This window comes from Triticum urartu, chromosome 7, assembly GCF_003073215.2.
Source record: "Triticum urartu cultivar G1812 chromosome 7, Tu2.1, whole genome shotgun sequence".
NCBI classification, from domain to species: Eukaryota; Viridiplantae; Streptophyta; class Magnoliopsida; order Poales; family Poaceae; genus Triticum; species Triticum urartu.
In genome coordinates this window covers 167315871-167327040 of record NC_053028.1, presented here as the reverse complement: position 1 = coordinate 167327040, position 11170 = coordinate 167315871, and the positions used below count along the sequence as shown (strand labels likewise).

The window sequence follows — 11170 nt, the reverse complement described above, 5'->3', positions numbered from 1 at the left end:
CAAAATACTGTAGAGAAGTCTTTTGGAGAATTGAATTTGTTTCTTTCACCTGGAGCATTACGAATGTTTTTTCTTCATAAAATTTTGCACATAACAGAAAATTGAACAATGTTTATTGTTCACAATGGCACAATTGAGCTTGAGTGTGGAAACTCCATCTCCCATTAAGTAGCTTGCTTGAAATATCACGGCGGTGCGAACAAAAACCTAAGAAGTAATCTTTTCCATGTAAAACGAGTAGCAATTCTAGAGATGATCAGATGCTGTTTAAAAAGTAGAAAGAGACCAGCTGCACACACAATTTAAGGTTTGCATATGATATTATGTACTTAGAAAGCATTTCCAGGATACAAGAAATTGAAAGTCAGCAACATCGCACTAATGGCAAGTAGTAGTGATATTCAGCAGCAAGATATAAGAACGACACCAAACTGTACTGCTTCCGTCACTGACTCTTCTGTCTTTCAACAGCAAGACCAATCTAACATCTATTGTTGTTCCTCAAACTCATGGCCATGATCCAAAAGATAGTTGGCAGCCAGTTCTTCATCCCTGTTGCATGCAAAGAAGACCTCCAACACAAGCTCACGGTTGAACCCCATCCCCTCGAGCTGTCAAATATACAAATATAATTAAATATTAAAGCTCTCCTAAGTAGTAATGCAACAAAGAAACTGATACTATCCATTGATAATGGATAGTCAAACTGTCAAGAGTGACACTAGGCAAGGTTTTACAAAGAAAGCAAATCATCAAAATGTATAGTACCCGCTGGATGGCCTCCCGTTCTTCTGGAGTAACTTGAACTGCCTGTGGCATTTGAGCTGCTAGCGCGCCTAGTATATTCCTGGTTGCACATAGTGGAGAAAACACCAATGTAAATGCTGTGTGTACGCCTAACTGCACATAGTTGTATAATGTTTATTAATTCTTACCCGCCAGCACCACTCTCAGGTGTTTCATTTACCAGGCGGAGAAACTCAGCCTGATTTTCCTGAATCAACCGCAGGATCTGGGGATTTTGTTTCCCCAGCTCTTGAAGCATTGGCTGTGAATACATAGGATGATACATCAGCTGATTTTCAAGTACATAAAAATGATAATCTATGAAGTACTCCTCTGTAAACTTCTATAAGACGTTTTAGGTCACTAAAAGTAGTGACCTAAAACATCTTATAGAAGTTTGCATAGGGTACTAAATAAAAAGGTTAATTCGTACCTGCAGGATTTGGGGATTAGCCTGGACCAGTGCAAGCAGTGCTTGGAACTGACAGGAAAAAGTGCATCACTGTTAGAACAATGCAACACTTCAATGACCAACCAGTAAAAGGTTGTACTGCTAGTACCTGTGGAAGCTGTCGCAATGCATCAAGGGCGCCAGCACCGGCACCCACACCAGCACCAGCATTTGCCCCACCACTTGGAATACCCTGTTAAGATAGTTTGTATCAAAACTAGCCAAAGGAGTGATCATCATCGCAAAAAAGTTTGTTGTCAGAATAAGAATGTACAACAGATAGGTGGCTGTAGATGCAGTACACAAGAAAGTTGCATAATGCTTTGTCAAGGAGACTGCACACCAGGAGACACCACAGAACAGACAGTTGTAAGAGCATATCTAACAATAGTCTATGCTATGATTTTCCCTCCACATAGGGACCAACTTTTAGCTTCAGAGACTGACATGCAATTTCCCTTTTTCTTTAGGGGCAGGGTGTGGTCTTATTGACACCTGTATATATTTTAAATTTTTTTAAAGCAGTAGGAGCCTCTCTTGCTGTGAAGTTCCTATGATTCCTAATCATGCTTCTGATAATGCCCTATGGCACTGAGCATGTAAAAAAAATGAAGTTGCGGCAGTGTATGAATGTAAAGGTGTAAACTAGTTTAACTGGGTCAGCAACTACTGACTTTGTAAAGCTTGGTCCATCCAATTCCACACAAAAATATACAAAAACTATAATGGTTGAAGGGGTATATCTGGAGTACATACCTGCGGGAAAAGGTTTAGAGGATTTGCATTAGGCCCTGCAGAGACGCCACCAGATGGCTGCACTGGTGCTAGAGGTGCAGCCTGAGCCTGAGGAGCCTGCAGGTTTGGTGCCTGTTGAGCAGGAGCAGGTGCTCGAGCCACAGGTGGGGCATCTACAGATTCAGGTATTCCCTAACAGTCAAACCAAAATGAAACAGTAAGAATAACATGAATTTAGAATGAAACACAAATTCAGTTCTCTCCAGATTTTGTACAAAAATAATTGAGCACATAATGAAAGGCAGCACATGGAAATAAAAACTTCAAAAGAAAAAGGAAAAAAATAACAAGCATGGAACTTACAGAATACAGATAGTCAATAGCCCTCTCAGGGTTGTTATATGCAGCACGTAAAGCACGGACAACCATATCACGTTCCCAGGTGCCACCGCCCATGTCAAGAATTTGTTGGACCGTTTGTTCTAGACTGCCGCCAGAGACAAGGTTTGATGCAGCCTGACTGTATACATCAGCATCGCCTCTATACAGCACAAGCAGAATAGAGAAATGTTAATTTTATAGTCAAACAGTGAAAGAGAATGAGGAAGATTCTTTCTGGCTCAAGATTCATTAGAACCAAATCAGTAGCCAGATTACATAATATACAGAAGCAGAAGTTGCATTAAACATGTGCTGATGCCAAATACACACAAACACATAGAATGAACTGCCAGTTTTTTTAGTCCACACATTCAGAAAATAAAGCAAAAAATATAACCTATCAAAATCAATGTATGAACCTATGCATTTCCAAGGTTCCATTCATCTTTCTTTAACTTTTGTCCAGTATACCCAGTGTTACATCATAAGTAAGATTTTCTATCACTTTAGCAGTCTAACTTGCAGAGAAGTACCAAAGAAGAAAATAATTAAAAGGTAATAAACGCTAATACCAAAAGAATTCAGGAAATAGGTTACATGACTTGTCAGCTGCTAGGTAGGTCAATGCCACAATAATTCAACCATGTTTATATTTATATCATTATAAAAGCAACAAGAAACTCGTTTCTTCTCAGGCATTCAAGAATAATTCACGGCTCCAGTTCAAAAAGAAAAAGGAAGAAAAGTTCAGAACATGGCTCATCAATGATATAAACTGTGCATGCTATCTAACAGAAACACGAATGGAAACATGTCGGGTCACCAATGTGCAAAAATAGATAATACTCCCTCTGTACCGAAATACTTGTCGTTGGGGAAAACCAGTACAAGTTCCCCCAGCGACAAGTATTGTGGTACAGAGGGAGTAGTTTACAGAAAGAACCCACATGACAAGCGACCATATGACAAGGCAAGTAAGGAATTTGTAGCTAAAAATAACAAGGACAAAGCTCTAGATTATGTTTAACAAACAGACTAAATACACTAATCAGTATCAATATACTCCCGCCATCCCATAATATAAGACATTAGCATATTGGATGTAATAACGTCTTACATTAAGGGACGGAGGGAGTAGCTTCTAATAGAATGAAAAATTAAGGCTCAGAAATGGGCTCACGATGCAGTTACTGCAGGAGCTGGAGTATCAGAAACAGCTGAAGGCTGTGCACTGGGAGGCGCCCTACAAATGAGAAGAAATAAATTAGATAAATAGAAGGTTCCAACACAAAAGTTGGGAGGCATTGATAACTCACGGTTCAGATGCAGCAACAGGTGCCTGTGAAGGTGGTGATCTTGCAGCTGAGGCAACAGGGGCAGGTGGAGTAGCAGGTTGAGACTAGCGCAATGTGACGAATTAAATAATTCCAGTTAGATGTTGATAAATTGAGGGTCACACAGAAACAAAATACAGGGTAATATTACACAACATAATTATATGATGAACTACTATTTCTGTTTAGCTAAAGTGAACTGCCTTCGCAGAAGGCAAGATATTTATGATCACAGATGTCCCACCTTATTATCTAGTAACACACATTTCTCATGTTCACTAATCTAACTTTATTCAATTTGAAGAGTCCACATATAACCCTAACAAAAAAGAGTGATATGACATGGCAGAACATTGTTGGTGCTGATTGAAGATAAAAGGTGGGAATGAAGATGCATATAAAATACAAAAAGAAAAAAGGGAAACCAGGGTGGGATCATATTTAGCTTTTTTGCACAGCAGGACATAACAACATAGAATAAAATGTTTGTTAAAATACAATAATAGGCAGGTCTGATAAAAACGTATGAACCCAAAATACCTGACTAGCAGGTGCCTTTGAAGCAGTAGAAGCACCACTAGATGATGACGCCTTAGGCTACAAGACAAATGCATACCAGATAAGTTACTGATATCCAGATCAGCAGATAACAGCCATTTAAATCTTCAAAACACACTTCTGGCACCAACTTTCAACGATTTAAGAAGTGCATAACAAAAGAACATTAGAAGTACAGAATGGAGACATTGCTGACAAAATACAAATATGGAAACAACATGAATGAAATCGCTAAGATCAATATTTATTGCTTCATCCAATTAGTGGGCTAAAAAAACTAGAAACGAAACAAAATACCATGGTCAAATTAAACACGTAGGGGCAATTTAGAATGCGTAACAGAGCATCATCGCATGTCTATGATTATATCACCAACTTCTAATGATTTGATTGAGAAGCGCTTAACAAAAGAACATTAGGAGTGATTGATAAAAGAACATTGAAAGTGCAGAATGGAGACATTACTGAGAGAACATACAAAAGTGGAATCCACATGAATGAAACCACTAAGACCAATATATATTGCTTCATCCAATTAGCGGGCTAAAAACTCGAAACACATCAAAATATAAAATACCATGGCTGAATTAAACACGCTAGTGCATTTCAGATGTGTAACAGAGCACATCATCGTATGTCTATGATTACAGCTCAACGTTGGGTGTTGGCTAAACAAAAGGAGGGAAATGGTGGGATCCATATTGGTTTGAGCAGGCATCTCATTTTGATTATCAGACAAACATGAATACTTCGACAAAAAACTTGATGTCTAATAAGGTCCGTCAAATTTCAAAGGATTACAGATCAAGGTAATGAAATATATACTCATTAATGCCATAAGTATTCATTAGATCTCGACTAAAATAAGCTACATTGTCAAGCTTAGTTCCCTGCAACATACAAATATGGCCTAATTTCTATTCAAACAACTCGAGGGTCTGGCAAAAATTCAACAGTTGGAGAACTGACAATTCAAACTAACGGGACAAGAAGCATCAAATACCTTAGACAGCATTATAACAAGGAAGCTGTTCTCTGCAACCTTGTTAGCTTCCAGAGTGGTATCATCCTTGAGAATTTTTCCTTGATATATGATCATCAGCTGATCCGCAGGGTACACATTCTGCCCCTGAGCACTCTCGATGATTCTCTTGACCTCACCCACCTGCGAAACAAACAGATTAGTACTAGTGAAGCACAACGTCAAGCATTGCAGGCCCAAACAATTTGGCTACAACAGATAACAGACTTCCCCAAAAAAATCCCGCACAAGTGACTACTACCGAGCAGTACTCAACACGTTCAATTCAGAGAACCCAGCCGACGTAAAATCACAGGCATCAGCGCCCCAACAACCCCAAGTTGCGACCGATCTACACACCACGCCATCCACCCCCCACACACCAGCAGAGCCGAGCACCGACTAAACCCTAGATTCAGATTTCTTAGAAACGCGACATCGCCCGCACGGGCACCTAATCACAGTACCACGCCGCGCCCCAATAGCACCAGGACGCCCCGAATCAAGCGAATTGCCGGATAATTGCGCCGAATCGCGCGCGATTGGAGAGAGATAGAGACAAGAGGAAGGGGGGAGATGGATCGTACCGAGGACTCGGGGGTCGCCTCGATCTCGAAGCTTGTGCCCTTGAGGGTCTTCACGTTGAGCTTCATCGCGCCTTCTCTTCCACCCTCTCACTCGACTCTCGTCTCTCGCGGTTATCCCTATCTGACTCTCGCTTCGCCTCGAGGGTTTTCGCCTTGACTTCGGACTCGCGAGGGAGGGGAGGACGACGGAGGCGCACGGGGGAAGTGAGTTTATAGGGGTAGCAAAAAAATCTGGAGCCGTAACCAAAAAGATATCCGATCAGATAGAGATAGATGATGGAGGGTGCGGTGTCCGGCTGCCGTCCCTGACACGTGGGGCCTGAGCCAGATTGGCCCGGTTGCCAGTGGGAGGGCCACGGGTGTCGAATCGGGAGGCGGGACAGCGGGGTGCGAGGCGGTGGGCAGTTCGGCTGCTCCGAGGCGGTGTGTGGGCGGATCTGCGTGCGGAAGGTGCTCGCGTGTACACAGAGCGGTTTGGTGTGGATTGAGCGGTGACATGTGGGGGTCACTCGTATGTTGGGTGGGCGTACCGGATCCGGGAAGATACTTCCTTCACAGGGGGGGAGACGGGCGGATGTGGAGTGCGAAAAGGTGGTTGTTGTGCTGGGTTGGAGAACAAGAAAGAAAATGTTTTTTTATTAAAAAACGAAAAGCTATCTAACAAACGTCAGATGTTTAAGGATTCCCGGCGAACGCGCCAACTGCCATCGGATGGGGCGCACGAATCTTAAAGCAGAGAGCGTTAGCACCCACGCAAACAGGGGGCAGTTTGGCATCCTTTATCTCGGCTGACCCATTTCCCCTCTCCCACACGCCCTATCCTCTCTCTCCTTCACTCATCACTCTCCCAACCAGATCTCGGCGAGCAGCCGCGGGAAGCCATGAATCTGACCTTATCCTCGGAGTGGGTGGTGCGTTGTAGCCTCCTCCTGGCCGATGGGTGGTGCTCCAGCGATGGCCACCCATGAATCGACAAACGAGCCGCCTCGCGTCGATGAGGGGGGGGCGAGGGCTTTGCACTGGAGGGTTATGCGTCATAAACCTCCTCCTCGCCGGGAGGAGCATGAAGAGTAGAGGGGCGGAACTGCGTCGCGCGCGTGAGGTGCACCGCATATCTGCATTATTGTTTTTTCTATATCAACTATTCTTACCAAATATGTGTTTATCAGATATATAATATTATTTCTCTTACACAATCAAATTAGTGTTGGCAAAAATTCACGCGCAAACCTACAAGGGTTGCAAGGTGCATGCAATTATCAAGGGATACAAAATAATGAATACTCCCTTTGTAAAGAAATATAATATCGTTTATATCAGGCAACGAACATTTTCTCAAAAGAAAATAAGTATTGCTTTAACATCTAGACAAAATTGACGATTTGGGTAACATTGTAATGGGCCAAAATTGGCTGCCAAAATGGACTGAATTGAGTTGGCCACAAATACTTATTGGGTTAAAATGTTTTTGGTAAAGACGGTGGTTCCAAAAGCTTCCCACATGCGGTAAATAGGAGTGGCTTCGCCTGCAGCCGGCCCAGTTCGCGGTAGCGAGTTGTGTGTCGTTCATTGCTTCATTTTGTTGGCTTTTCTGTTGCTTTATGTTTTTTCTGGTTCTTTTAAGGCTTTTCTTCAGCTTTTTTGGTTTCTGGTTTTTCTTTTTTTCTTGTCTCTTTTGTCCTTTCTTTCTTTTATTAATACATGGTGACCAAATTTTACTGCACGGTGAAAACAATTCGTCAATACATGGTGAATATTTTTCAAATACACACTAAATGTTTTTATTATATATGATGAAAATTATTTCAAATACACAATGAACATTGTTTCAATGATACCATCAACAATACTTTAGTACAGAGAACATTTTGGTACTATAAGTTACACATCTTGTAGATAAACATTGAACAATTTTGTAATCTAGGTTGAAAATTTTCTTAATATACGATGAATAATTTATAATGCATGGTGATTTTTTTTAATATACGGTGAACATTTTCTTAATATACGATGAACATATTTATAATACGTGGCAAACTTTTTGTAATGGACACATGACAAAATTTAAATACACACTTGATTTTTGGTAAACATACACTGAACATTTTTTAATGAATGATGAACTTTTAAATATACTCCTCTGTCCCAAAATATAAGACATTATTACATTCAATATGCTCACATATTGGATGTAATAACTGAAGGAAATATGCCCTAGAGGCAATAATAAAGTTATTATTTATTTCCTTATATCATGATAAATGTTTATTATTCATGCTAGAATTGTATTAACCGGAAACATAATACAAGTGTGAATACATAGACAAACAGAGTGTCACTAGTATGCCTCTACTTGACTAGCTCGTTGATCAAAGATGGTTATGTTTCCTAGCCATAGACATGAGTTGTCATTTGATTAACGGGATCACATCATTAGAAGAATGATGTGATTGACTTGACCCATTCCGTTAGCTTAGCACTTGATCGTTTAGTTTTGTTGCTATTGCTTTCTTCATAACTTATACATGTTCCTATGACTATGAGATTATGCAACTCCGGTTTACCGGAGAAACACTTTGTGTGCTACCAAACGTCACAACGTAACTGGGTGATTATAAAGGTGCTCTACAGGTGTCTCCGAAGGTACTTGTTGGGTTGGCGTATTTCGAGATTAGAATTTGTCACTCCGATTGTCGGAGAGGTATCTCTGGGCTCTCTCGGTAATACACATCACTCAAGCCTTGCAAGCATTGCAACTAATAAGTTAGTTGCGGGATGATGTATTACAGAACGAGTAAAGAGACTTGCCGGTAACGAGATTGAACTAGGTATTGAGATACCGACGATCGAATCTCAGGCAAGTAACATACCGATGACAAAGGGAACAACGTATGTTGTTATGCGGTCTGACCGATAAAGATCTTCGTAGAATATGTAGGAACCAATATGAGCATCCAGGTTTCGCTATTGGTTATTGACCGGAGACATGTCTCGGTCATGTCTACATAGTTCTCGAACCCGTAGGGTCCACACGCTTAAAGTTCGGTGACGATCGTAATTAGGGTTTTTGTGTTTTGATGTACCGAAGGTTATTCGGAGTCCCGGATGTGATCACGGACATGACGAGGAGTCTCAAAATGGTCGAGACATAAAGATTGATATATTGGAAGCATATATTTGGATATCGGAATCGTTCCGGGTGAAATCGGGATTTTACCGGAGTACCGGGGGTTACCGGACCCCTCCCCCGGGGGGGGTTAATGGGCCTACATGGTCCCTAAGGGAGAAGAGGAGGGCCGGCCAGGGCAGGCCGCGTGCCCCCTCGCCCCTAGTCTGAATAGGACAAGGAAGGGGGGGCGGCGCCCCCCTTTCCTCTTTCGCCCTTCCCCTTTCCTTCTCCAACAAGGCAAGAGGGGGGAGTCCTACTCCCGGTGGGAGTAGGACTCCTCCAGGCGCACCCCTAGGGGCCGGCCACACCTCCCCCTCCCTCCTTTATATACGGGGGCAGGGGGCACCCCATGACACACAAGTTGATCTTCGTGATCGTTCCTTAGCCGTGTGCGATGCCCCCTTCCACCATATTCCACCTCGGTCATATCGTAGCGGTGCTTAGGCGAAGCCCTGCGTCGGTAGAATATCATCACCGTCATCATGCCGTCGTGCTGACGAAACTCTCCCTCAACACTCGGTTGGATCGGAGCTCGAGGGACGTTACCGAGTTGAACGTGTGCAGAACTCGGAGGTGTTGTACGTTCGGTACTTGAATCGGTCGGATCGGGAAGACGTACGACTACTTCCTCTACGTTGTGTCAACGCTTCCGTTGCCGGTCTACGAGGGTACGTAGACAACACTCTCCCCTCTCGTTGATATGCATCACCATGATCTTGCGTGTGCGTAGGAATTTTTTTGAAATTACTACGTTTCCCAATAGTGGTATCAGAGCCAGGTTTTATGTGTTGATGTTATGCACGAGTAGAACACAAGTGAGTTGTGGACGATATAAGTCATACTGCTTACCAGCATGTCATACTTTGGTTCGGCGGTATTGTTGGATGAAGCGCCCGGACCGACATTACGCGTACGCTTACGCGAGACTGGTTCTACCGACGTGCTTTGCACACAGGTGGCTGGCGGGTGCCAGTTTCTCCAACTTTAATTGAATCGAGTGTGGCTACGCCCGGTCCTTGCGAAGGTTAAAATATCACCAACTTGACAAACTATCATTGTGGTTTTGATGCGTAGGTAAGAACGGTTCTTGCTAAGCCCGTAGCAGCCACGTAAAACTTGCAAGAACAAAGTAGAGGACGTCTAACTTGTTTTTGCAGGGCATGTTGTGATGTGATATGGTCAAGACATGATGCTAAATTTTATTGTATGAGATGATCATGTTTTGTAACCGAGTTATCGGCAACTGGCAGGAGCCATATGGTTGTCGCTTTATTGTATGCAATGCAATCACGTTGTGATGCTTTACTTTATCACTAAGCGGTAGCGATAGTCGTGGAAGCATAAGATTGGCGAGACGGCAACGATGCTACGATGGAGATCAAGGTGTCGTGCCGGTGACGATGGCGATCATGACGGTACTTCGGAGATGGAGATCACAAGTACAAGATGATGATGGCCATATCATATCATTTATATTGATTGCACGTGATGTTTATCTTTTATGCATCTTATCTTGCTTTGATTGACGGTAGCATTATAAGATGATCTCTCACTAAATTTCAAGATAAAAGCGTTCTCCCTGAGTATGCACAGTTGCCAAAGTTCGTCGTGCCCAGACACCACGTGATGATCGGGTGTGATAAGCTCTACGTCCATCTACAATGGGTGCAAGCCAGTTTTGCACACGCAGAATACTCAGGTTAAACTTGACGAGCCTAGTGTTGGAAATAGGCCCTAGAGGCAATAATAAATTGATTATTATTATATTTCCTTGTTCATGATAATCGTTTATTATCCATGCTAGAATTGTATTGATAGGAAACTCAGATACATGTGTGGATACATAGACAACACCATGTCCCTAGTAAGCCTCTAGTTAACTAGCTCGTTGATCAATAGATGGTTACAGTTTCCTGACCATGGACATTGGATGTCATTGATAACGGGATCACATCATTAGGAGAATGATGTGATGGACAAGACCCAATCCTAAGCATAGCACTAGATCGTGTAGTTCGTATGCTAAAGCTTTTCTAATGTCAAGTATCATTTCCTTAGACCATGAGATTGTGCAACTCCCGGATACCGTAGGAATGCTTTGGGTGTGCCAAACGTCACAACGTAACTGGGTGTCTATAAAGGTACACT

At 42.5% G+C, this 11170-nt stretch overlaps 1 protein-coding gene across 1 annotated transcript; it reads right to left on the bottom strand.

Moving 5' to 3' along the window:
- Nucleotides 1-301: 301 nt before the first annotated feature.
- Nucleotides 302-6081, bottom strand: LOC125519750 (ubiquitin receptor RAD23d-like). Its single transcript, XM_048684499.1, has 12 exons — nucleotides 5854-6081; nucleotides 5249-5410; nucleotides 4228-4284; nucleotides 3670-3752; nucleotides 3534-3596; nucleotides 2336-2513; nucleotides 1994-2164; nucleotides 1347-1430; nucleotides 1220-1267; nucleotides 936-1048; nucleotides 769-847; nucleotides 302-611 (listed from the first exon to the last, which is right to left on the bottom strand). Exons 1-12 carry the CDS (start codon nucleotides 5917-5919, stop codon nucleotides 489-491), a joined length of 1227 nt encoding a protein of 408 aa, XP_048540456.1. The 5' UTR covers nucleotides 5920-6081; the 3' UTR covers nucleotides 302-488.
- Nucleotides 6082-11170: the final 5089 nt, after the last annotated feature.